The following is a 26,050-nucleotide window of genomic DNA, read 5'->3' as shown; positions in this document are numbered from 1 at the left end:
CCCCCGCCCCCCCCCTCCCCACCACAACGTTGGCCTGTACATTCCTACCGACCAGACTCATCCAGCTCCGCGTCGACATCTACCTTGTGGGCTCGCTTCACCGACGGGCCTGTCCTGCTCGCCCGCGCAGAGCAGCCGCGCCTCGACGACAACGACGACGACGACGACGACGACGACGACAGCCCTCACTCGCCCACTCGCTCGCCCACCCGCCATGTCGACGCCGTCGACTGCCACGGCCACGCTCCCGCCCCATCATCAGTACTATTCTCACCACCAGACCTACCAGCCCAACATTTCCAATGCGCAAATCGCCAACGGCTCTGCTCGCATAACCAACTCCATGTACAACAGCGGCTACGCTAGCGCCGCCTCCAGTTCAGACCTCCGCCGAACCGCGACTGCCCACACCAGACAGCCGCCCCAGCTCCCGCCCATCCACCCCGGCCCTGCCATCGACATGGACGGCGAGACGGCTGCCCAGGCTGCCCATCGTCGGCGCAATCCCGACTGGGCCGACTTTTACAAGAACGGTATCCCCAAGGAAGTCATTGTCATCGACGACGACGAGGACCCTGCACCTCCTCCACCGGCCTCTGCGCGCCAATCTGGCCTCACACGCACGGCGACCAACGGCTCTGTGCGACACACGGACAAGAAGCGGAAAACGACGGCCTCGACGGCCTACGACCCGGTCTACAACCAGCAGCAGACCTCGTACTCGACCACCCAGACGCCCTACGACTACTCACCCAACCACTCGATATCCACCGACAGGACAACGTCTGCCCTCCACACGACTGCGCCAACCTCATTGGGCTCACAGGTCAGCAATGGCCACCACATCTCTCCACTCGACAACTCATCCGTAGGCCAGAAACGAAAGCGCACACGAGCCGTTGTCCAGGATGAGGTGAAGCAGGCCAAACGACGCGAACTCGATCATGACGACAATCCCTTTAGCCTCTACCAACCCCCGCCGAATCCGATCATCAAGGCCAAGGATGTCTACGTACAAGTGATACCAGATGTAAGGCTACAGTAAACACCTCATGATACAACCAACCTCACCTACTAACGCGCAACAGAAGTCGTATAATAAGGATGCAAAAGTCGACGATGAAGATGGTCACTACATTGTCGTGCCAGACGCCGATATTACTGAACGATGTAGGTAGCCACTCATTCGAAAATGATCCAGATCTTATGCTGACGACTCTATGCAGACCAGATCACGAAGCTGCTTGGCCAGGGCACGTTTGGCAAGGTTGTCGAAGCCTATGACAGGCGAAAGGGCACCAAATGCGCGATCAAAGTCATTCGATCAGTCCCCAAATACCGTGATGCTAGCCGCATCGAGTTGAGAGTCCTCTCCACACTAGCATCAAACGACAAGCACAACGTCAACCGATGCATACATCTTCGAGACTGCTTCGACTTCCGAAATCACATTTGCATCGTCACCGATCTCTACGGCCAAAGCGTGTTTGACTTTCTCAAGTCCAATGGCTTTGTGCCTTTCCCGAGCTCGCACATCCAGAAGTTTGCCAAGCAACTCTTCACCAGCGTTGCCTTTCTGCACGATCTCAACCTCATCCATACCGACTTGAAGCCGGAGAACATTCTACTGGTCAACAACAACTATCAAACCTTTACCTATAACCGGACCGTGCCTTCGTCGTCAACAACAGTCAATCGCACCGCCCGACACCGCAAGGTCCTACTTGATCCAGAGATTCGCCTCATTGATTTCGGCTCTGCTACCTTCAACGATGAATACCATTCGTCTGTCGTATCCACACGACACTACCGAGCTCCCGAGATCATCCTCAACCTGGGATGGAGTTTTCCCTGCGACATCTGGAGCATAGGCTGCATCCTTGTCGAGTTCTTCACTGGCGATGCTCTGTTCCAAACACACGACAACCTCGAGCACTTGGCCATGATGGAGGCTGTGTGCAGTGGCAAGATTGACCGCGAGATTGTGCGACAAGTTTATAAGCAAGATCGGAGTTCATCACGCAATTCGTCCAATTCGTAGGTTTTGCTGCCACTTCCCTGCTCACCCAATGACTGACCTTGACAGTGCTGCGAGATACTTCAAGAATTACAAACTGGACTATCCCAATGCAGAAACCAACAAGGCCAGCAAGAAATATGTGAAGGCGATGAAGAAGCTTCCTGTATGTATCCGCATGTCTTCTGCTAGAGCACTGGCTAACGATGGCAGGAAACAATACCAACGCACACCGACTTCAACCGACAGTTCCTGGATCTACTGCGCCGGATATTCGTATACGATCCCAAGAAGCGTATCACAGCCAAAGAAGCCTTGCAGCATCCCTGGTTCAAGGAGTCGCTCATGGACGATGGCACCGAGGCCCACAAGATCCGGCTAGAGAGGGAGAAGAAGGCCAGACGGGTAGAAGAAGATCGTCGATTCCGGGAGCAGAACCGAGCCTACTGAGCTGGACTGATCTGGAAGAAGACACTTCTGAATGTCTTGTATAACATTACCCTTATAATCGTTATCGCGCAAGGCTCTCCCGGATAGTCATTGGTGGTGGCCTTTTGTTTTACAATCTATTGCATTTACGACAGCGACATGACCGCATGGAGAAACTTTGGGTCTTAAGGAGGACTGGGGCTGGTAGGCGCACTGAGTTTTTAGTGGTTTTTGGATTCCAGCTATCTCGTTCTCCTTGCCTCCCTCCCCTCCACTCTTTTATTTTCTATTTTAGCGATTGTGGATGAAAGCCCTGCTACAAAGCTTGCTCTTATCCTGAAAGATGGTATCGATTGATAGCGTGTGTCGCAGTTGCAGGGCGAGAAAGAGGAAGGATGATTGTTATACCATGTAGGTGCGCCTGGTTATGAGGAAGGAGAAGTGGAGCGGTTTGAGCAGATGAATGGGGCCTTTTCATAGGCTTTCAGCAATCGAGATCTCTTGTGGCTTCTGATTTCTTCTCCTTCTTCTTTTACAGCATAGGGAAATTCAATGACTGTACAAAGTCATGGTAACAAGCGATGGTGTTGTCAAGAAGCTAGATTCATGGCGGGCGCGACGTGAGATGGGCATCATGGCCCGATGGCGGCTGCGCCTAATCCAAAAGCCGTGTTTTTTGTCTTTGATACGGTGTTCGCCATATGCCATGTTTGCGTGCATGTGTATATTCTCACACATCCTTCATCTAATGCCTAGTACTCACATTCGCCATAGGCACAACACTTGCCTCATTCCCCCACGCATTCTCTCGCTTCCCGCCCATGACTCCACCAATCAGCGACGCATGCAAAAAAAAAAGAAAAAAAAAAAGGGAAACTCTAGCCGACAAACCGACCGTCACGCTAACTTCGATGACATCGCAGCCGAGGGGGTAAAGGTAAACACGTCCCCTCCCCGGCGCGGGCGCGTCGCAAAACATACATACAAGACGCCAAAGTAACAGAGTGGGAATTATTCGCCCAACAACGTGGTTCGCGTTGGAATATACAGGGAATAGGGCTGGAGATGGCGAGTGCGAAGCAGCAGGAGCATATGCTGCTTACGGAGCATTTTACTTGGCCGCCTATTGTGAGTTTGTCCTGCGTTTTGGGTGTTGAGTTGAGTTGTTTGGCTGGCTGGCTGGCTGGCTTGGATGGAATCATATCTACTCTATCATTGCAACATACACCCCTCCCCCCCCCAAACAAAAAGAAGAAACACACCCTAACAACCCCCTCTCCCAACCCACAGACGCTAATCGACGACATCATCAACGCCGTAAACGAAGTCCTCTACCGCTGCACCGACTCCTTTGAAACCGGGCTCCTCAGCGCCGACCCCGCCCTCCTCGGCTTCGCAGACCGCTACGCAGCCGAGCAGCGTGCACCGGCCCGGGATGGCGACGGCGGGGCCCTGTATCCCGAGGCCAGGCTGGAGATTGAGGAGGGCGTGTTGAAGCTCGAGACGTTGATGGAGAATGCGGTGGATAAGAATTTTGACAAGTTGGAGATTTGGACGTTGAGGAATGTGTTGTGTTTGCCGAGGGGGGAGGAGGAGTTGGCGTCGTGGGTGAGGTTGGGGGGGTATGAGGTATGTTTTTTTTTCTTTTTTGTTGTTGCTATCGAGGGGAGGGTTTGGCGGGACGATGGATGGAATGGCCGCGATATATATATATATATATATATATATATACGGGCTACAAAATGGAAAGCTTGTACATGCTAACACAAGGACAACAACAGAACCTCGTACACCCACCCAAAGACCCAGGTCTCACTCCAGAAGCCCTCTACACCCTCCGCCGCAAACTCATCGAGACGCAAAAACTAAACGCCGCACTCGTTGCAGAAAAGAGGCGCAACGAGGCACAAATAGCAAGCTTACGAGCTCTCCTCCAACCCCCCTCTTCCTCATCCTCTTCCACTTCCACCGCTGCACCCGCAAAGCCCGAGTCCAGAATATCCACCTCCCCTCCCACCACCAATATCAACACCGCCAACAACCCAACCACACAAACTCAAACACAACCCCCCTTTGCCTTCCTAACCCACACCCCCGCCGCCCAAAACCTCGGTATCCCAACCCTGCCGCTCCCCCACCACCCCTCCTCCTCCTCCTCCTCCACAACCTCGGCCAAAGAATCAAGAACACCATTGACAACCCACACCACCTTTACAACCTCCCAGCTCCCCGCCCTCCGTGCCCTCCTCTCCTCCCTACGTCCTCATCTCTCCTCATCCAAATCTACCTCCTCTACTTCCAACACCACCAACACACACACCCAACCCGCACCCTCGGAAACAGACACCTCGCACGCCCGCAAGATATACATTGAGAGTCAGAGTAAGCGTATATTGGAGCAGAGGGGTGTGGATACTAGGGATGGGGTTGAGGGCGTTTGGGATGCGAGACGGGTTGGGGGCGAGGAGGTGAGGGGGTTGGAGGGTTTGGTTGGGGGGTTGGTTGGAAGGAGCGGGGATGGGGAGAGTGCTGGTGGGGATGTGGGGATGAGGGCGGAGGGAGAGGGAGAAGAGGAGCAGGGTGGGGAGGCGATGGATACGAGTTAGATGTCAAGTTTTCTTGTGGTGGTAGATGGTGAAATGGAATGAAATGAAATGAAATGATATTGAGATACAAGGACAATCCAACAAGACCATCGACTATCCGAGACCCCACAATACCACCAACACCTGCCCTCCTCCCACCTCCCCACCAAACACCCTCCCTCATCCCCCCCATCCCCCCTCAACCCCACTCTCCCTCTCCACTCTCCCTCCCCCCTCCCTCGCGCACACCAACTCCCAACCAGCCCCAAAATTCTGCACATCGCACAGCGCGCGCCCAACCTGGCTCTCCGCCCTCTCCCTAACAAGGCGCCTCAGACTAGCAACGAGGTAATTGCGAAAGACAAGGACACTCCAGTCGTCCGGCAAGGCAGCCAAGACGTCAGCGACATCGAGCCAGCCGCCAAAGCGCTCGAGGAGTTCCGAGGTGCGGTGGACGCGCTGGCTGAGATCGGAGATGGCGAGGAATTCGGCGAGGAGGTGGGTGAAGAGGTGGGATTGGTGGGTGCGGGAGGGGGTTGTGTTTGTGCTTGTATTTGTGGGGGAGGGAGTTCGGGGTTGGAAGATGGAAGAGTAGCCATATAGACAATAGGAGAGCGCGGTGTCGTAGTCGCCCAGACCATGTGTCAGCAGTCTCAGCGCTTCTTGGTCTCGACCTTGGCGTCCGTTGAGGATGATCATTTCGGGGACGAGGTCGGCTTCGTAGGGTTGGAGTTTTTCGAGGATGGCGTGTACGTCGTAGTCGGAGGTTTGGGAGAGGAGCTGAAGGAGGCGGAGACGGGCTTGCCACCATTCGTCGGGGGAGGCATTGTCGGTGATGAAGGAATGGTAGGTTGGCTTGGGGGGCTCGAGGATGCGGTAGGTCGAGTATGTGTCGCGCAGCGTGGTGCGGGAAGATGGTGTGGTGGAGAGTTCGGTGAGGATGGTGGTGAGGTAGAAGGTCAAGAGTTCGTTGATGTATTGGGTGTGCTGTGTCATCAATATGTCAGTGCATGTTCTAGACGTCTTGGGGGAGGCTGTACCTTTTTGCCAAAGACGAGATACTCGAGGTATTCTTTGACAGCACTAGGTGCTTTTTCTCGCAGCAGTGCGACGGCGCGCGTGGGCTCAAACTTCACTCGACTGGAGTCGTCGGCAAAGATCTGGACACCGAGCTTCGGGTTGCGGTTTGCAAGCCATGTACCATATTCTTCGACGAGTGACTGGTCGCGAATTCTGGCTAGGTATTCTCGGACTCTCTGTTCGCCATCGACGAGCTCCCCCCCTGTGTCCTCCTCGCCCTCAATGATGCGTTTCCATGTTGCCAGCACTTTTGCTGCTTTGAGCGATGCTTTGCAGTTGCTCTGATAAAGACGACTGAGCAGGAACAGTCGCTTAAACTGCTCCAGGAGCTCCACAGCCCGATCGAAGCACTCTACTTCTCGGTCTACCAGCTCATTGAGCTCGGCCCTGTGGCTGCCGGGGCTAGATGTACCCGCTGGACTGCGCTGATCTAGAAGAAGGAGAATATGCAGTAATGCGGCGTCTACAGTTCTAAAGACGTAGGGATCGTTTGTGACACTGGCCATGCCTTTCCGTCTCTTCCAGAAATGAAGGTATCTTTTGACAAATTGAAGCAGATTATCGCCAAAAGGGCCATTGACATCGGTCGACATGGAGGACAGGTCGTTTTGCTGTAGGAATTGTTCGACGAGCGTCGTAATGCCACCAGAGATTTGGATACCCTCCGGGCCTTGGACCACCTCGGTATTCAGTGTTGGTAGCAGACTCAACACAACTCGTGGATCAATCTCGCCCTCAATGAGCGCCTGCTCTGTGATGCGCTTTTCGCTTTCAAAGATGATGATGTTGGTCTTGGTGCGTAATACCACATCCATGAAGAGCATCAGAGATGCCTTTTGACGGATATAAATGAGACTGAGGTACTCTGATTCATTGCGAGGTTCTTGCCCGCGAATGTCACCCAGCACTTGTTCGAGGAGGCTTCGATTGGGCTGAATACGCTGACCGTCTCCAGTCGCAGTGTATTGTGCCTCTTCGATCCGAGAATCAAGGCGAGTCATCAATGGATTGCGCACTGTCCACCAAATCTGGTCTCCAGCCCAAATAACGGTTTGAGCTTGCAGCTTCGACAGTCGATCGGTAAAGTCACGGTCTGCTTTAGCTTGAGCTGTCTCAGCCTTGACCTCATCATCAGATGTTGGCCCGAGATTCAGTCGTTGTACTGACAATTTTGCCCCGATCTCCGGCAGGACGAGATCATAAGGTTGTACTACTGTGCGCATACCCAAAGGGAGGGAACTTCGAGTCGCATCAGCCTGTGCAATAGGACCTAACGCGCTGAAGTCAAGCCATTCTTTTTCAACATCGCCAGCGCCAGGATCAACGTCCCAGCGTTGGACTTCCACTCGGTATGTCACGACACCATCGGGTCCTTCTTCGTGGACAACGGCTAACACATAACCCTCCTCAGCGTTCATGTCTGGACGCATGGAAGCTGACAGATCGATACCTGAGCCATCTGTGACAATAGCATCTGGATAACTGCTGAACTGTATGCTGCCTCTGCACATGTCTCCATCCAGGTTGACAAACATACCTACAGCTTGCTCAGATGGTGTAGTGCCGACAGTGAGCAAAAACTCATTTGGATTTGGAGATGCTATCAGAGGCTTTAGAGGAATGAATGGTGGCGGGTCCGGTGCTGATGGTTCTTCCATCTGTGGCGGATGCTCTTCCGGTGGCGCGGGCAGAGGTTTGTCTCGAGAGACAGTTTCGCTTCTTACTCGGCTTGATGCTCTTTCGGAAGGCTCATCTGTAGCAAGGGCAGAAGCCTTGGCAGGAACCGGCGACATGTCTCGAGAGAGTGACTCTGGTGCATCGAAGCCATATCTGCGTCCCGGTGGCTGTGGGCTGGCTGTTCGAGACGACGGCCGTCCCAATCCCAGCACGTTCAAGCTTGTGCTTCGAACATGGCCACGAGCATCTGCGTGAGCCGCTGGTGCTGTACTGGCAGAAGACACACTTCTCGATGGGAGCTGGGGCACGGTGGCTATGTTTTCGGCCGCTCCACCCACGTCGCCCACATCTGGGTCTAGCGAGGATATTGGAAAGAGGCCAATTTTTTGTTGGTTCTCGACATCGAGTAGAGCGTATGAGTGAGCATCGGCGGCACAGGAGAAAGCGTCTCGTCGGACAGAGAGCAAGCAGCCGCCGTATTCGATTGCCTTGATGGCCTTGGGGGGGTGATGTTCCGAGATCTGGACCAGTCGCAGTCTCTTCTTCAGTCCAATGACTACAACAACGCCGTCGCCTCCCTCCTCGACGTCTTCGTTGAGGTCCACGCCCCCCACCCAGAGACATGATATCGGCTTGAAGGTGGAGTCGGGGCTCAGTTCAGGTAGAGAGTATATCGAGAGGGTGTTGTTGCATAGCACGCATGCCTTGTTGACTCTGGGAAGGATGAGGATCTGCTGTACACCGGGACCAGTGGCGTCGTTGTGTGGAGGTTCTAGGCGGGAGGCGATGATGGCAGTGGGCTCCTCGGACACATCATGGCTGGAGTCTGGCGGGGGCAGGAGCACGAAGTGGAGGATCTCGGCGGCGGAGGTGCCGACATAGAGGTTGCCATCTGGGGCCACATTAACACATGCACCGAGTCTTTGTTGAAGAGAACGACTTCTTTGTATTGTATTCACAAAGGAGGTGGTTTCTGCCTACATACTCCAGACTTCCACACAGCTTATGTGCACCTGGCTGGCGTCGGCGTCGGCGGACAGTGGCAGGTCAGACACGAGCTTGCGCAGTAGGTAAGGGCCAAGGTAGGGGCGGGCAGTCCATTGCTCTGGGGGAAAAGGAGCGTCGTCGGCCATTCTATCAGATTCACTGCATGCGCCATGGCTGGCTACGGTGGCGATGCGTGGAAAGGGTGCATGGCGCGCGCGTGTGAGCAGGAGAAGAGGAGGAGGAGGAATGTTCAGTGTTGGCTGAGGGCCTGGAGAGCTCTTGTGCCTACCGGTACTCTAGGCAATTGGGTGCTACCACCGGTACCTTGCCATGGCCGTTTGGCCTGCTCCTCTCCCACCGATTGGGCGCAACTACAATGCAAGCAAGTACCGCAGTCCGCCCCAAGGTGACCTTTACCTAGTCCCATCTGTCCCTGTCCTTGTTCATTCATGTCCATGTCAGCGTCAGCCCAGCGTTGATGCGCCAGAACTGGCTGTCTTGATACAGTCTTCATATCGACCACCACCACCAAAGTCTACCACTAGACGCGCCATCCATCATCATCTGCTTACGCACTCCTACCATACGTAACCCTAACTTCTCCGGCCTGGCTGCGGACTAGGCATGGAGGGTGGAGTGGACGTGCAAGAGCGGCCGACGGCGAGCGGAAACAACACGGTAGACATCGATGGACCCCACGAGGAGGAAAACAAGTTCCAGAAGGCTATTGGAGCGTGGAGGAGTATGCATGACCATCTTCACCATTCCACCATCGTCGCAGCTCCAGTACTCACAGGACGACAGACATTGACCTCACCACCCTGATCCCCCAACTCGACACCGTCGCCTCAGATATTGTCGCACACCAGCGAGACACGCTCACACAACGAAAGGACCTCGCGCAGAAAACAAAGGACTTCAGGAAACTCGACGATGCAAGCAAACTCAACGACTTCAAGGGACTACTCAAGTGTAAGCAAGGCATGCGCAACCCCGACAGCGCATAGCTAACGTGCTCCCTCATAGCCTACCAAAACTTCATCGACCTCATATCCAACCAGTCCAAGACCGTACAAGCCGCTTTCTTCCAAGTCTACTCTCCGCTGTCCGAGGCACCCGACCCATACCCTCTTCTCGATGCCTCGGTCGATTCCCTGGTGACTGCAGAAGAGGTTGTGCCCAAACTCACGGCCGAGAACGAACGACTGCAGAACACGGTAGCGAAGCTGACCACGCAACTGGATGAGACGGAGAAGTCGCTCGAGGAGGAACGGGCTGCGCGCAAGGCTGTAGAGGAAAGCAGGGACGCCAAGATCAAGGAGGTGGAAGCCTCATGGGAAGCAGTATTGGATGAGAAGCGCGACAACTGGGTGTCCAAGGAGAAGAGTTTGGAAGAAAAGGTCGAGAACCAAGATCGATTACTCAAGGAGCTCAAAGCCAGCTACGAGGTTTCACAGCGACTGGGTCGAGGAGAGGAGGCCGAGGGTGACGGTGGACGAGGGGCTACGGCTGCAGAACTCGAGATTGTGAGCTCAGAGTTGGAGAGAGCCAGCCATCGCTTGGCAGAAGTCGAGGCTCGCAATGAACAATTGCGCCTCGAGCTCGCCCAGTCTGCTTCGGCACCAGCCCAGCAGATCGCCATCGAAGACGATCCTGCCTACCTACGGTTGCGGTCCGAGAACTCGTCACTGTTACGCAAGCTTGAAAATGCACGCTTCGAAAAGGACTCGGAGCGGACCCGCCTAGAAACAGAGACTCGAAGTCTGGAACGGGAAATCAAGTCACTCAAGAGTGAGAAGGAGGCGCTACGAGAAAAGGTTCAAAGGTGGGGTGACTACGAGAATGTGAAGCAGGAGCTGGAGGTTCTCAAGGTACATATTCTCGCAGCGCTACTCCCCCAGTTTCTGACCATGCACAGTCGATTGAATTCGCAACTGGTGACGACGACGACGAAGCCACCGAAATTGCCCTTTCCCAGAACGGAACGGCCAGCAAAGGCAAAGGAGAGACACTCGAACAACTCCTCCTCGCGCGCAACAAGAAGCTCAGCAACGAGCTGACGGTCCTACGCGTCTCGCACCAAGATCTCCAAAGCAGACTCGAAGCAATGCAAGAGGAGCTTTCCCAAGCAAACATGGACTTGGAGAAATCTAGAGCACTCAACGAGACGCTAGAAGCCGATCTCGAAAAGGTCCAACAAGAGGCCACGAATGCGTTTGATCCTGCCATGTCCGTAGCGGGAACCTACGTATCACGCTTCCCACAGTCCTCGTACGGTGGTGGCCGCCGCGGCCGCTCATCCCCCACCTCCTCTATCATCTCGGGCTTCGACTCTTCCTCCCAAGCCCCAACCCTCGCCTCCCTCCGCGCAGGCGGCAGCAGCGAACCCATGGGCGCCGGCTCCGGCATCCTCCCCATGATCACTGCCCAACGTGACCGCTTCAAAAAGCGCAACGCAGAACTGGAAGCCGAGGTGCAAAAATCTTACCAAACCATCTCCTCGCTCCGGAGCGAAATCAACGCTCTACAAAAAGATAACCTCGACCTCTACGAGAAAACCAGATATGTGAGCTCGTACAACTCAGTCAATCGCACCACGGCCTCGAGCGCAAACGCTTACACCGCAAACCCCAATCCCTCCACCGTGAACATTGGTGCTACCAGTCCTGCAGACGCTCGCGCAGCCGCAGCCGCAGACCACAAGTACCGCGCCGCGTACGAAACCTCGCTGAGTCCGTTTGCCGCCTTTCGCGGCCGCGAATCCGCCCGCGCCATCAAGCGCATGCACCTCTTTGAGCGCATCGTCCTGCGCATCACCAAATTTGTGCTGCAGAGTCGGACGACGCGCAATGCATTTGCAGTCTACCTGCTGGGCATTCACGTCCTCGTGTTTTACAGCTTGTTTGCGTATGAGACGGCGGGTGTGGGGGCTGGGGCCGCGGCGGCCATGGCCGCGAGCCAGGCTGGGGGACCGGTGCCGGGGGTTGAGGATGTGGGGGCGGTCGTGAGGAGTGTGGATGGGGCTACGGTGGAGTAGGGGTTTGTTTCTTGTTGGATTGGATTGGGCTGGGATTTTTTGGGGGGGGGAAGATGTGGGTTTATTGGTGTTGGTTGTGGATGTGGTGCTCTGATCTTTGTTTCTTCTTCTCCCGCTTTTCTAGATGCTAATCATGCATCAACATTACCTTACTCAATCCATTTCACCCTCAGTCCCAGTCTCGCTTCTAGAACATGTAAGAATTCAGGACCACAGTGTTCACTTACTGGCCTGCTGACAAGGTACAGGTGTAGGATGGTGTGGTGTCGATGAAGCATCTTCTCCCAATCCACAAAGACCAATCCAAACCCTAAACCCCATACTCGAAATCCAATAAAAGAGGCAACTTTTTCAAGATATGTTGTTATTATTGAGTTTTTTGGACGAGTAATTATGCTACAATGTCACCCCCCGCCAACTAACTCATTGTATAATGTGAGTCGACGTTGGCAGACAGCGAGAATGTAAAATGCAGAACAAGTGCTGACTATGGATGGAACAGCCAATAGCCACAGACTCTCGGATAGGCATGATATGTATCAGTGCCGGAACGCTGAACCGACTCCTCGCATGCCCTCAAGTGGCCGATAAAACAGAAAGATAAAAAGAAGAAGAAGAAACGCCTGTAAATGCTCAAACGCTCAACACGACACACAAAACCCTCTCCAACCTAGGCATAAAACCAATACTGCGCACTATACTCAACCGTAAACCCACCATCCACACCATCGCAATTCTTGGGCGCCACACCCCCGGCCGTATGCACTCGGTAGACTTCCTTGTAATCCCCCTCAACGGCACTTAACTTCAACCACGCCACACTACCAAGACCATTGGCACCCGCCGCCGCACCCACAGGCGCACTACTCTTGACCGCATCCGGCTTCGCAAGCACGTACCCGAGATCCGCGTTGGGCGTGACGAGGTTGAACAGCGGGACGCCAGCGGCGGTGAATTCGTGGTGGCCGCTCACGCGTTGCTGGGCGCCGGTGGCGGAGGGGATGGCGTAGTTGAGTGCGAGTTTGGTGATGTCGGCGAGGACGTTGGTGGGGAGGCGGGCGGCGTCGCAGGTGGCGTTGAAGAGGGTGGCGATTGCGCCGGTGGGTTTGGGGGTGTCGAGGGCGGAGGAGGAGGTGCAGGTGTAGTTTTGTGTGCCCCGGCCGATGGCGATGTGGCGGAGTGTGAGGCCGGGGGTGATGGGGGCGAGGGGGGTGGGGGCTGTGGGGGGATTAGTTTGTTGTGGTTCTTTTTGTTGGGGGGGGGGGAGTGAAAGTGGGAACGTACCGATTGGGAGAACGATGTTGGAGAGATCACAGAGGGAGTTTGTTTGTGCGAGTTGGGAGAGGATTCCAGCGGGTATGTTTTGGCGGGGGAAGATGTTGGCTATTGAGTCGATGAGCTCGGTTGTGCGGGTGGGAGCTGCGAAGAGCGTGGTCGGGGCCAAAGCCAAGACGAGGCTGAGGGTCGAGGTAGTGAAGAGCATGGTGTTGCAGGTTTGTATATCGCCGTGTATTTTGATAGGGTGGGGGAATAAAGAGCAGGCCAGGTTCGTATATGTTGTGTGATGGCGATCCTGTTCCGACAAGACGGTGATGGATGTCTTGTTATATGAAGCCTCTACAATAATTGGACACTCTTTGTATTCTCAAAATAGAAAGCAAGGCCAGCCTCGTCTCCAAATGCAAGCCGTGAGATGCCGTGAGATTTTCCTGGTAATAGAAACGGGCGGAATGATTTCAGAGGCGTACTATAACCATGCAAAAGAGCGGCAGGTAGAGAGAGACACTCCAAAAATGAACAACCCTGACGAGAGAGAACCAAAAAAACCCAGGCGTAATATTACTTTCAGGAAAAGCCAGTAACCCAAGAATCGCAAAGAACAGAGGAGAGGAGATGAAGGGCAGGACTAGAGAGAACTTTTGCGAGAGGTCGAGGCGTAGGGGAGGGCGGAGGAGAAGGAGATGTACTGAATGAATGTCTCCATCGGCCTCGCCCATGCTATATACAAGTCACGACCTACTTGTCTACCAACCAACCTACCAACCTTAGCAGCCTACCAATCTACCAACCCACAACCCGACGGTAGACCAGGCGCGTAGCAATCCTGCACCCTGGACCACCCACCGCCATCGTGTACCCGCACCTCACCCTGTCAACCCGTTGCCGCCTGTCCCACCGACAATAGACTTTTGCGTCCAACCGACAGCTCCACTCGCATCTCGCGCCAGTCTCCAACGGGAGCTGGAAATGACCCCAAATATAGCCGGCGGGGGCTTGATTGGCGGTCGAGAGTGCAATGCTGGTCTGGGTGCTGTGGTTCGCCAATCTGCCGAGCCGCCGGCAGGGGGAGGGGGAGTATGTAACGCTTGGAGATTCCGGGGGTGTTTTGGCGCTTTGGGTGGATGGGGGGTTCGTGTGCGGGAGATGGGTCGAGGTTCTGGATTGTTTATTTTTGAGGGAGGGAGTTCATGGACTAGGGGGGGGGGGGGAAGGGGTAGTAGATACTGGGTTCATGATGATGATGGGAGATGATGGGAGATGCTGGGAGATGATGGGAGATGCTGATGCAAGATGCAGATTTGCGAGGCTCAGCATGATGATCATTTCTGTAGATGATTCACAGCTGATCAGCATATAGGATGAGCAATCCACCCTCTTCCCATCCACCTCTTGCTCCCATCATCATCTGTCAACCGTCCATGCCCCTCACAGCATACCGTACTCTCCATTCTCTATAACTCGACCATAGCCATCCACCCACCAACCCCCCCAGAAAACAACGGCACACGGCACACGACACACCAGTCCCCCAAGACCCCTCACACAACACTTCCCCTCCCCTTCCAATTCCCACCCATCCCGCAGAGCCGCCCACCCCATCTCCACCAACCACCTCCCTCCCTCACCCCCATCAAACCCAGCCCCCGTCTGCCAAAACAAGAAAACAAACAACTCCACTGCAGCTGGCCCCTAGGAAAAAAAAACAAGGTACAACGGCATTCCAGAACCTGATTTCCGTACCCGCGGCGGGAAGGGGGGGGGGGGGGAGACGGCTAACACACATGTAGCAGGTCGGATATACATCGCGTCGCCTATACTCCAAGCACCACATGTATGTGCTGTATAGTATACATGAGGTGGAGTAGAGTATAGTAACATACCCACCCACCATGTACCCGTGTACCCACCCCATTTGCGACCCACAACCCCCCCCCCACAATGACCCTTAATATAGCCCACCTAGCCACCAAGCCACTCATCCACCCATCTAGCCACCTTCCTAACCGCCCCCCAAACCCCAGCATGCCAAAAACCCAAAAAACAAAGTCTGCTAATTAGCCCCGTCCCTTTCCTTTTCTCGCTTAAACCCCCAGATCCCCAAACCGGCCCAATCAACGGCGCGCACGAGGTGTAGCATACGGGCCGTGTGCAGCCAGTGGTACGTGGGTAGTTCGGGAAAAGAGGCAAAGTAGGTGTACAAGCGGTGCAAGGTTGCGGATGGGATAGGCTTGACCAGTGCAAGTTGCGGTACATCTACGTGCCGAGATGATGTGTGAGGGTTGGGTGTACGGTGGTGGCCATTTGATACTCCTAGGAGCTAGAATCTCTGATTTCTATAGGATAAGCTACTGGGCTCTAGACTGAGTGTGTCGAGAGTCTGCGTCTTGTATCTGGATAGCCCATGTACATGGTGCAAAGGTGCAGGCCCCTCAGACCTCCCCTCGCAGACGAATAATCTTAGGACAGAGGCTTCGTGGTTATACGCATGTCCGTTTTGCACGTTGCCCAATCGGTTTCCTCACTCTCGCCAACACCCCAACCCAATATGTTCGCCCACATCTAATACTCGACAATCTTCACTCTCTGCCGCAGTTCCTCGGGTAACTCGTCCGCCTTGACGATACCCATGCGAATGGCATCGCCCCAAACAAAGAGAGCCCTGTCGTTAGCGTATGATAGATAGTCGAATTCTTCTTCATCCTGTTTCTTGAATAGATTAGCATCCTGGTCCGCTTGTTCACATGCATCGACATCTGCTTCCGCCTTTTCTGAACTCACGATGCCGGCCTGTTCGTTCTCTTCCACCTCTGCCACCGCTTTCATCTCTGCTGTTGCGCCGTCAAGCATCGCGGCATTGGCGTCCATGTTCCGTGCTGCCTCCTTTTCCTGGGCCTCAAAATCGGGCATGCCGGGGATATGTGCTTGTACGATGCCCCAGGCTACCCACATGGCCGAGTTGGCGAGGCGCCACAGTTTCGTCTCGGCCAGTAGACGGCGTACTTCTTCCTCGGTCTGTCGTTCGGCGATGGCTTCCTGCTCCGTATACTTTTCGCCAGGTGGGGCGCGGGAGTCAAGCATGAATGCTGAGATGGAGGTAGGGGTGGCCGTAGCAGCTAACGCCGTTGTACTGCCAGAGGATGGCAGAGGTCCAAGACGAGGGGTCGCTGGATTGGACGCATATCCGCCGGCTGCCTTGTGCGAAGGTGTGTGAGTGAGGTACGCGCGAATGAAGCGGTACTGCTCTTCTATGGTCGGGTAGTACTTTTCGTTGCATCTCCAAGGAGCCTCCGCATCGTGGTAATTGTATGTCCATTCGGACTGCACCTGTTAGCCGTGTCGAACAAACACTCGAATTTTAATCCTGGCCAAAGCGATTTAGCCTATTGCAGGAGATGGTAGCTTACGAAATGGTTTGCAAACTCCAGCCCGGGAAGATTGGCGTTTGCGTATTCAAAGTCGATTACCACAAGCTGCTTGTGCTGGTTTGCTGGAAGTAAAAGGGGTGATTCGCCTTCTGGCATCATTCGGAGAATGTTTCCGTATTGCGTCTATAGCATGATCCTGTCAGCTGCTGGGCCACGCACACGTTCGTGTAGTTGTAATCTTACGTCGTTATGGGAGAAGACCATGCGTTCGTTGATCTTATCAAGTCCTCCGTACTGTTCTTCCAACCATCTTCTATATTTCTCTACAGTCTGTCGGAACACTGGCCACTCCATACCGCAAACAAAGCCTCGCTGTTTCCACTTGTCTACAGACGACTGATCTGCATTCTGTCTGCTCTCGCGAACTTGTTGATCCAGCCAAGTGACCACCTGCTCACAGCGTTCGACCCACTTGTCCCAGTTCTGCCAGACGAATGGTCCAGCTTCGCGCTCATCCTTCAGAAGGTCAATGCCTTCGTGAAGTTCTCGCATACGCTTGGCGATTTGTACTGAGGTCTCCATATTGCGCAGCTCCTTGGCGGTGAGTGGCTTCGCATTTAAGAATTCTTCAAAACGTCCATTCTTGAATGTGCCAAGTAGACGCGGGCCAATACGCTTGCGTGCAAGTCGTGTCAGGATTTGCAGTTCAGATTCGCGGTCAATCAAATGGTCCGCCTGCAAACCGTAAACACGCAGCAACAGCTTACTGCGACATATTAGAGACGGTCTTCGGATAGGGACTCGTAACTTACGGAGGTGGGTTTCTTGGCTTCGGAGTGCCATCGTTGCGCTCCTCCTGATATCGAAGGTTTTTAGGCGGCGAGACAACGTACACGGCATTAGTCAGTGCACCACTCAGTCTCTGCACATGGATCTCGTTGCTCTGCTCCATGGCAACCTTGCGCCATCCTTTCAGCTTCAGAGTATGTATGAGACGAAGAATCTCGTATCGAAAGTCGGTCCATGCCTTCCTCTCTTTACGCGCCTGCTTCTCAGAGGCTGCCGTTTGAGGCTCGGCTGATGGTTCGTCTACATTGTAGGCCATGGTCTTCGAATTGTCCAGGATAGCATCACAGCCAGGCACGAGTTGGTCGACCGAGTCGAAGTAATCCGACTCATTTGAGATGGCAGAGTGCCGCTTCAGACCCGTGGACAGCCTGCGAATATGCTGAGAGCGCTTCCTGGCTTCGGCAGGCTTGATAGATAGAGTCTTCTCCAAAATCTGCGCCAACTGATCCAGTGCTACTGAACCTTCTTGGGAGGACTCGGAACTAGTCCGTCCTCGCTGAGCTTCAGTGCCAACTGCCGACTCCATTTCACGTGAGACTTCTTTTTGTGCCTTTCTCTTCGCTCTCCTAGCATGTCGCCTCTGGCGCTCCTGTTTGAGCCATGTGCCAACTTGCTTCAGGAGGTTGTCATGTACATGATGGCTATCAGAGAGATTCTCCGTCGAGCTGTTGGACAACAGAGAATTGAGGGACGGGTTTCCATCAGAGTTTTGTGGCTTGAAAGAGCCCAAACGTTCAACAGATGGTCTCCCAGATAGCCGCTTCCGGCTCACACTTGCACTGTACTGTCTGGTAGTCTTGTCGAGGTCCAAGTAGTCTTTTTGCTCCAGATCTTTGTTCTTGGCTATCATCAAGGGTGAGATGCTTTCATCGGGAAAAGAAACGACTGGAGAGTAGGTATAAGCAGTGTAGTATGCCAAGATCATGAAGTGGTCAGGTTTTTAGTGCTTGTCTACACGTGCCCAGCAAACATGGTCCGACAACTGACTGCCTCATAGACCTGCCACTCAACTCCAGGGTGACCTCGAAACCAACCATACCATACCTCGGTTGAAGTAAGTGGCTTGCTCAAGGGCATCTGGAAGCTGAGCTCTGTCTGACTGCCACCTACTCCGAAGCATAATGGCCACTTTGGGGACAAATTTGGGATGTAGTGGCCAGGCCACCAATGTGGAAGACAGACTAGAGAAGATAGACGAACCTTTGACAGATGACTGCGGTGACGTGCTCTCACCTGCAGCATGTTCGCGCGTGGAGGAGGAGCTTTGGTTCAGGCCATCGGGCTTCTCTGCGTGCCAATTGGTTGAAGCCATGATCCCTGACCAAACACCGAGAGAATGGTGTTGCGCAGAGTAAGCAAGCTCTCGCTGCGGTAAGGTAGCAAGTAGTCCAGGCCCTTGGGGTTTCGACGAACAGTTTGAAACCTGAGACTGGGAATAGCCGCGTTCAAGGATAAGGTAGCAATGTTTCGTGTGGGCGGCAGGCTGTTGATCAGGGTACACTAAAAGGTGGGCAGAAGCTAGAGTAGAGGGGGACACGTGCCAAGACGATTGGAGGGGCAAGTCAACCACTGGATTCTGTCTGCTCGAGTCGAGGTGAAGTGAAATTATTTTTTTCTTCGTCGTGGTGAAGGAGGGGCAGAAGGCCGGCCTTTCTACAGTCTTGGTGCCATGGACACTTGTTGGGCAAGCGGGGTGCTCGATTGTGGTCGGGTTTGTTGTGTCGCTCACATCTGCCCTTGGCAGCGTACGTCAGAGCCTGCCCAGGTGTGACGGCGGCAAGCAAAGAAAACCTGTAAAAGCACCGAGCTGGGCATTTGTTACACGTGCAATACTAGTGCCTGGTCCTGGTGTTACAGTAGGTACTTATACTTTGTAGTCACGTTACCAACCATTTGTTGGCTACAGGGAGAAGAACAAGTACAAACGCAGTCTCAACAAAACGCCCCAACACCTCGCTGTGATACTAAGACCTGAAGCATACCCGAATGGCCTTTACTCAGTTCCATTTGCCCAAAGTGATGCGTCTACCCGAGCCCCACCCATAATCTCCGTTCAAATGAGACCCAACCTTCATTGTGCCCATTCCACAGTCTCCAATGCAAGCATGACCAACAGCAATGTTGACGGCAGGATCCATACAACGTAACTCTGGAACAAGATCTTGGACATGGCACCCATGTACACATTGTTGATCTGGCAAATCTGAGCCAGCTGGAGCGCCGTTGGAGCGCCACTGAGGAGGAAGCAAACGATGATGAAGATGGGATCGTCCAGAATACTGACTGGAACATACTTGGCAGTCAAGGCCAGCAAAGGGGCCATCAGAAGGGTGGGGATAAGCATGCGGCTGATGAGCGAAGCAATGACAAGCTTCTTCTCCACTTTGGGATCCTCCATGGAATGCTGATCTTCCTTTGGCAGAGTATTGCGGGCAAGATTGGCTCCCAGGACTACCAAAATGAGCGGGACGGCGACCTGCCCGCTTTGCGCCACAGCACGGGTGACCGAGTTACTCACAAAAGTGCCTGGATCGAAGAACAAATGTTGCAGCGCAGGAACCGACGCCACAATGATAGCCATCAGCATGGCCCATAGCGGGGGGTTCATAAAGGCCCAGACGCCTTTGAAGAATCGGAACATGGCTGCACCGATCCGAGCCAGGACCTTTTGCATCCACGTAGGTAATGCCTGGAAAACGCGATTACCAGCACGAGAACAGCTACGCGAGACGGTCTTGGTGGCATTTCCGAGCGCCAGCTTGGTTCGTACTGGCCATCCTTTGATACCCTTGGGTATCTGTTTATTCTGGTGTGCTTCCAGGGCACCCTTCAGAGCTCCATTCGCAAGGCTGCCATTGGTCTCTGGGTTCATGTCGCCTGTTCTTCGTATGAGAGCATTGCCATTGGTTGGTGTAATAAAATCGGTCGTGGCCTGAGCGTCCTCGCGATCAAAAAGCGAACTAGATTCACTCGAGTCTGCAGAGGTAGCGTAGCTTGTGACATTGCCTGATTCGTAGTCGGAATGTGAATCATCCAGTAGCAGGTGCTGGACCTCTTCCTCGTTGTATTCGCCGCTCTCCAGTGCCCTGTTCTTGCCGCCATCCTCTTCCCTATACGTGTCTGCAGGCGCCAAAAGCACATTGAAGCCCCAGGTCCACCTGACCAACTGGCCGAGTTGTTGGAAGATCAAGAGGTAGAGAATACCGCGTGCGCCGACTTCGCTGTCATTGTCACCGGGGACTTTATCCCAGTGCAGACCGGAGAGTGTTTTTGAGAGCGAGATGACGAGAGAGATGGGAAGTGAATTTGAGTTTCCGAATACCTACACAAAGTCAGCTGTTGTCGCAATGCCGTGTGCGACTCGTATGTCGTACCGCCATGGCGACCACGAAGTTGGATGCGCGCTTCTTGAAGCCAAAAAGACGGGATACAATCAGCGCTGCGCAGTAGGAGATGAGCGTCTGCACGATGAAGATGACGGGAATGACAGCTAGGTCAGCCAGCTTTTCTGCCGTCAATTGCGAGGCCAGCTTTGTGAAGACTAGGGACCAGGTCAGCCATGGCTCCCCGTGCGCCGTTTTCTTGGGGAACTCACTAAGACATGGGGTAAAGAGCTGTGTGTTCAAATTGGCCAGAAACTTTTGGTTCTCTGCATCGAACTGGCCCATTCTTGCCACCACGTAGCCAGGCAGACTGACGCAGACGACTTCCATGACAGCCTCGAATACCAGCAGGGTAAGATTGGCAAAGTCAGGATGCGAGGTGTGCTTGTTTTTGAAGACGTGCACAAAGCCTCCATTGTCAGCGTGGTTGTAGGATCGCGATGCCATGGTGACAAAATCGGAGGCAGTGGGCTGGAGGTTGCGCAGGCGCAGAGCCTGCGGCGCGGTGAAGAAGGGCATGCTTGAACGGCGGCGGCGGCGGAGGGTAAGAAAAAGCGCGACGGATGAAGAAACACAACAGGGTTGCTGTGAAGCGTCGGGCGTGTTGTTTCAGAAGGGGTTGTAGGAGTAGTAGTATGGCGACGTCACTGCGAGGCGGCTGCGGCAAGCTGCAAGCTGGCAAGCTGGCAAGCGCGACGGAGGGCAGGGTTGGGAAGATGGTGAGATGGGAAAGAAAGTTAGAGCAGCGCCGCGTGGGCATGGGAGGCAGTGGTGGTGGCAGTGCAGGCGGCCATTGCGGGCGGAGTGGGATTTCTTTTTGAGAAAGCTATTGATTGTATCTGCGGAGTAGTAATTGTATGGCGGGCGTCTACTGAGCAACAGCGCACGCAGGCCATGGACAGAATTTCATTTCAACCAACTAGGTACGAAGTTCACTAGTAGCACTGCATGTAGACAGCACGCAGCCAAGGGACAGATTGTGAATGGCGGCGCATCACGGGCTGCCTGGTCAGCCTTGGAAGCCCTAGACCTAGAGTAGTAGAGTGCGACTATGGTGAGTAGGAGTAGTAGAGTAGTAGTAGTAGTAGTAGTAGTAGTAGTAGTAGCTACCTAGCCTTCACCTGGACCTGGGAGACAGCGTGGACACGACATGGTCTTCGCGGCGACGACGCGGTCGTTGGCACCTGTTTCGTCTCGACAATTCCCCTGCAGCCTCGGCCGGGCGTCGCGACGAACCTTTTGGTTGGCAACGCTGGCGGGAATGCCGCGCTGGAGCCAACATGTGGCGAAATGGGTTGCTGCGCGTGCGGGTGCGTGCGGGCGTGTGCTGGCGTTGCTTGCTGGGCGTGCTGACCTGAAATGACAAGTGTGTAGAGTGGTGTCTCCCACCAGGGGCACACAAAATCCTGATCTTGATCCTGATCTTTGACGCCATGTCTCGCTTCACTGCTCGCTTCACTGCACTGCTGTACCGGAGGGAGCTCAGGTTGGCCTGAAGCTGAAGGGACCGGTTCTGCTTGGCAGTGACCTGCCACTGTATGTGTGTGGGTGTGGGTGTGTGCTTGTGTGCTTGTGTGCTTGTGTGCACTACGAGGCCAGCCAGCAAAGAAGAGCCTGCCCAGGTGGAGGCTTGTTCCCATGCCTGCGCCGAGCAAGAAGCACACTCACTGGTACCAGTACTGTAGGTACTCTACATACTCATCAGTAGCACCACCTTACATACACGCTCGGCCGTCGACATTGGTTGGTTGGCTTGCAATTTGCAGTCCCAGTTCCAGTGTCGTGATATCGCTACGGTACTACTCTGGGTACTAGTCAACCCTGCCCTGCCTCTTTTTTTTTTCCGGTACGGCCACTCACTGTCATGCCCACTGCACGCTCGGGCGCATCCTAGAGATAAGTGGTGAAATCACGATTGGAGCTTGTCTCGCCCACAGAGTAGAGGAGAGGAGTAGCTACTAGGCAGAGCTGCTCACATACGCGCACTCACGTCACTGGAAACTCATGCGCCACTGCCCACAACGACGCTGCACCTCGACCTCACACACACACACACACTCTCTCTCTCTCTCTCTCTCTCTCTCTCCCTCTCTATCTCTCTCTTGTCCCACTTTGCCAGATCCGCTGAGATCGTCGCCTGAAGCCCTCCAGTAGTAGTCTTTCCGCCGTGTGGTCGCAGCATCAGATCTCGATCCCAATCCGTCCGCTCTCTTTTGCTCCTACTGCTGCTCCTGTTGCTGCTGCTATTACTACTACCCAAAGACGGTTGCCTCCTCGTCGCTGCCCCACCCCCTCCCCGGAGGAGTACAGGAGGACCCCGCCATACCGCAGGCTGCCCATTCTCGACCACTTCTTCCACCACAATGACCTCTCCTCTCTCCACTCCAGACGCCGACTACGACGACGACTCTCCCTTTGGTAGCCCCTCTTCTCCCTCTCCCCTCGACCACTCGAGCCCTGCCGCCAATGCCTCTTCCGTCCCCAAGCCCGCCGACCGCCCCCCAGCCCGCTCCGCCGTCACCACGAGCCCGACCACAGGCATGACGCCATCCTCGACACCGCTTGGCAACATCAACGCTGCACGGCGCCCGCCCAACACCTCTACCATTTCCAGCCGAGGCAGTGGACTCAATGTATCTCAGGATATTCTCGCGAGAATACAAGCAGTCCACATTGGTCGCAAAGGCGCACCACCCACGGGCCTGCCTGGGAGAGGTCCTGTGCCCCAAAGCCCAGGTCCCTCTGCAGACTCCCGTTCGCCCATGTCGCCCGGTGGTCCCATGGCAGGCAACCCCGGCGGAGTGCCCGTCAACTTTCGTGTGCCTCCCAAGCCAGCCATGCCGTCCTTCCAGTCGGCCCCCGCCGTACCTGGCCGCACGCCCGCGGGTCCTCCTGGTTTAGCAGCACGACGCGCCGCTATGAAGCTGCCTGGTGGATTGCCCACTGCAGGAGGAGCACCGGGCAATGGCCCTGCTCCTAGAAAGAAGCCAAATTTTACACTCTCTCAAATGAATGCAGGCGCTGATGACCAAGCCGCCCCGCCACGCAAACAAGAAAGCTTGATGGACAAATATTCCGACATCATAGACAAGGAAACAGGTACTTTGAGATTCAAGGGCAAGGCTATACTCAACTCTGATGGCGTCCAATTCGAAGGCGGTACCACGTTCAACATATCACTGGACGAAGTCGACACGTTGGACGAGCTGGGCAAGGGCAACTATGGCACAGTATACAAAGTCAGGCACAGCAGGCCTCGGATGCGGAGGCCAGGCCAAGGCTTAGCTGGCAACAAGGCTGCGCCAGGCTCTCCTTCTCAGAAGGGCTTCGACGACGAGGCCAGCCCCATCAGCACCAAGCCTGTCGACGGAACGGGTATCGTCATGGCGATGAAGGAAGTTCGACTCGAGCTAGACGATTCGAAGTTTGCTGCTATCATCATGGAATTGGACGTTCTTCACCGTTGTGTTTCGCCATACATCGTCGATTTCTATGGTGCCTTCTTCCAGGAAGGTGCTGTGTACATCTGCATGGAGTTCATGGATGGAGGCTCTATAGACAAGCTCTATGGCGACGGTGTTCCAGAGGGCGTACTTCGCAAGATTACCTTGGCCACGACACAGGGACTGAAGTCGCTCAAAGACGAACACAACATTATTCATCGCGACGTGAAGCCCACCAATATTCTGATGAACACCAAGGGGCAGATCAAGATATGCGATTTTGGTGTCAGTGGAAACCTAGTGGCCAGTATAGCCAAGACGAATATTGGATGCCAGAGCTACATGGCTCCAGAGAGAATATCTTCTGGCGGGATTGCTCAGGCAGGTGCCAACCCAGGAGGTGGCACATACAGTGTACAAAGCGATATTTGGAGTTTGGGTCTCACCATCATCGAGTGTGCACTGGGTAGATATCCATACCCACCTGACACCTACAACAACATCTTCAGTCAGCTCAGTGTAAGTGTGGCACCAAACTTGTATCAGCCATTACTAACAATTTTAGGCCATTGTTGATGGCGAGCCTCCAGATCTGCCTGCCGAGGGGTACTCAGAAGCCGCACGCAATTTCGTCCGTGGCTGTTTGAACAAGATCCCGAACCTGCGGCCAACGTACGCCATGCTCCTACAACACGCATGGCTCGCACCTCTGGCCAAGCCCGAAACCATCACAGAAGAGGAGGAAGACGAGGTCGAAGCTGCACAGGACGCAGTTGCGGGTGTCGCAGCTGGCGACACGGGGCTACCGGTACCAGTTGACGTGGTTTATGATGAGGAAGTTGCAAATTGGGTCAAGGGCGCTATTGAGAAGAAAAGACGGGGTCAGATGAAGAAAGCGGAGAAACCCGCCCTGCACGCTGCACCCTTGGACGCCGTTCAGAGTCCAGCACCCGCTGGTACGCCCGGCTTAGAGACAGCAGTGCCAGCGGCGTAGCGCGTGCGGTCATCTTCGTAGCTAATTGTCACTCAACCGCCCGCCCCCCTCTAGGCAGCCGAGGACGGACACAGCAACAGCAGCCGTTCCAGTACTCCGCTTTCACCACGCAGGTAGCAGTATCGAAAGAATCAAGGGCAGGTCCCATGTGTCAAAGGGGGCACTGGACTTTATCAACCCTGAATCGAACTTTGGGCTCCGCATGGTCGCGCGACCGCCCGTTGAGGAGGAGGGTGTGGGGAGCGGGACGTTGCCCTGTCCCTGTATACTACAGATCTTGAGCGCAAATGGCGATTTCTCAGCGCACTGATTGAGCCATTTTTCTCGTGGTTCCATGTTCTTTGCATAGTGAGCGAGGGGACGCATGTACCTAAATTACCAGTATACACGTCATTCAAGGTGGCAAACACTATCCAATATTTTATTTTTCTGGACGAACATTTCATCTCATCATATACTATCGTGGGAGGGGGCGGGAGGTTGTTTGTATGATTATCGGCTTGGGTTCATTCGGCAAGGTTGATTCACGGGTTGTGATGTCTAGACCATGCGCCACGGTATACACAGTAGGTATCTTCCAAATACATATTATGAATTGCGAACGTGTTCCGAAAAGGTAATTCCGTGGACCCAACATTCAACATTGAAGTCTATCGCACAGCCACGTGATGATCCGCCAAGCAAGCACTAGCCACTCATCTGCTGGCTGCCACTCTCAGGTCGCGAAAGAACACAGTGGTCGGAACGGTTTATTGTCCACGCCTTTTCTTAGAGCCAGCGCCCGCCCACCCTTCTCTCACAGGATGTCCCAGACCTAAAACAAGTCACCTACACACACCACTGCATTTGGGCCTGCGAGTACTCCAATTTTCTTATTGTCATTCACTACACTTCGCATCCCCTCGTCATAGGGATAGACATTC

At 54.4% G+C, this 26,050-nt stretch overlaps 9 protein-coding genes across 9 annotated transcripts; 4 read left to right on the top strand and 5 right to left on the bottom strand.

Annotated features, from left to right (window-relative positions):
• Positions 1-214: 214 nt before the first annotated feature.
• On the top strand, positions 215-3,134 carry IAQ61_005067 (uncharacterized protein; the record flags this gene model as incomplete). The annotated part of the gene is made up of 5 exons (XM_066096643.1): positions 215-1,030; positions 1,089-1,170; positions 1,227-2,037; positions 2,087-2,183; positions 2,231-3,134. The coding sequence occupies 5 exons, from the start codon at positions 215-217 to the stop codon at positions 2,465-2,467; spliced, it is 2,043 nt and encodes a 680-aa protein (XP_065953338.1). The 3' UTR covers positions 2,468-3,134.
• Positions 3,135-3,404: 270 nt separating this feature from the next.
• On the top strand, positions 3,405-5,052 carry IAQ61_005066 (uncharacterized protein; the record flags this gene model as incomplete). The annotated part of the gene is made up of 2 exons (XM_066096642.1): positions 3,405-4,075; positions 4,228-5,052. Exons 1-2 carry the CDS (start codon positions 3,512-3,514, stop codon positions 5,050-5,052), a joined length of 1,389 nt encoding a protein of 462 aa, XP_065953337.1. The 5' UTR covers positions 3,405-3,511.
• Positions 5,053-5,211: 159 nt separating this feature from the next.
• Positions 5,212-9,028, bottom strand: IAQ61_005065 (uncharacterized protein; the record flags this gene model as incomplete). The annotated part of the gene is made up of 3 exons (XM_003843115.2): positions 8,774-9,028; positions 6,072-8,680; positions 5,212-6,018 (listed from the first exon to the last, which is right to left on the bottom strand). The coding sequence occupies exons 1-3, from the start codon at positions 8,919-8,921 to the stop codon at positions 5,212-5,214; spliced, it is 3,564 nt and encodes a 1,187-aa protein (XP_003843163.2). The 5' UTR covers positions 8,922-9,028.
• Positions 9,029-9,399: 371 nt separating this feature from the next.
• Positions 9,400-11,812, top strand: IAQ61_005064 (uncharacterized protein; the record flags this gene model as incomplete). Its single annotated transcript, XM_003843116.2, has 4 exons — positions 9,400-9,517; positions 9,580-9,747; positions 9,802-10,646; positions 10,694-11,812. The coding sequence occupies 4 exons, from the start codon at positions 9,400-9,402 to the stop codon at positions 11,810-11,812; spliced, it is 2,250 nt and encodes a 749-aa protein (XP_003843164.2).
• Positions 11,813-12,482: 670 nt separating this feature from the next.
• IAQ61_005063 (uncharacterized protein) lies at positions 12,483-13,295 on the bottom strand (the record flags this gene model as incomplete). Its single annotated transcript, XM_003843117.2, has 2 exons — positions 12,483-13,030; positions 13,097-13,295. The coding sequence occupies 2 exons, from the start codon at positions 13,293-13,295 to the stop codon at positions 12,483-12,485; spliced, it is 747 nt and encodes a 248-aa protein (XP_003843165.1).
• Positions 13,296-15,652: 2,357 nt separating this feature from the next.
• On the bottom strand, positions 15,653-18,619 carry IAQ61_005062 (uncharacterized protein; the record flags this gene model as incomplete). The annotated part of the gene is made up of 5 exons (XM_066096641.1): positions 15,653-16,411; positions 16,498-16,641; positions 16,702-17,224; positions 17,271-18,192; positions 18,508-18,619. The coding sequence occupies 5 exons, from the start codon at positions 18,617-18,619 to the stop codon at positions 15,653-15,655; spliced, it is 2,460 nt and encodes an 819-aa protein (XP_065953336.1).
• A 759-nt stretch (positions 18,620-19,378) lies between these two features.
• On the bottom strand, positions 19,379-21,209 carry IAQ61_005061 (uncharacterized protein; the record flags this gene model as incomplete). The annotated part of the gene is made up of 3 exons (XM_003843119.1): positions 19,379-20,629; positions 20,682-20,848; positions 20,903-21,209. The coding sequence occupies 3 exons, from the start codon at positions 21,207-21,209 to the stop codon at positions 19,379-19,381; spliced, it is 1,725 nt and encodes a 574-aa protein (XP_003843167.1).
• A 1,844-nt stretch (positions 21,210-23,053) lies between these two features.
• Positions 23,054-25,127, top strand: IAQ61_005060 (uncharacterized protein; the record flags this gene model as incomplete). Its single annotated transcript, XM_003843121.2, has 2 exons — positions 23,054-24,652; positions 24,699-25,127. 2 exons carry the CDS (start codon positions 23,054-23,056, stop codon positions 25,125-25,127), a joined length of 2,028 nt encoding a protein of 675 aa, XP_003843169.2.
• A 102-nt stretch (positions 25,128-25,229) lies between these two features.
• Positions 25,230-25,463, bottom strand: IAQ61_005059 (uncharacterized protein; the record flags this gene model as incomplete). Its single annotated transcript, XM_066096640.1, has 1 exon — positions 25,230-25,463. The coding sequence occupies one exon, from the start codon at positions 25,461-25,463 to the stop codon at positions 25,230-25,232; it is 234 nt and encodes a 77-aa protein (XP_065953335.1).
• Positions 25,464-26,050: the final 587 nt, after the last annotated feature.

The sequence above is a fragment of the Plenodomus lingam genome (genome assembly GCF_022343315.1).
Source record: "Plenodomus lingam strain CAN1 chromosome Unknown contig_21, whole genome shotgun sequence".
Lineage (NCBI taxonomy): Eukaryota > Fungi > Ascomycota > Dothideomycetes > Pleosporales > Leptosphaeriaceae > Plenodomus > Plenodomus lingam.
The sequence above is the reverse complement of the archived record's forward strand: the minus strand, read 5'-3'. Positions and strand labels throughout refer to the sequence as shown.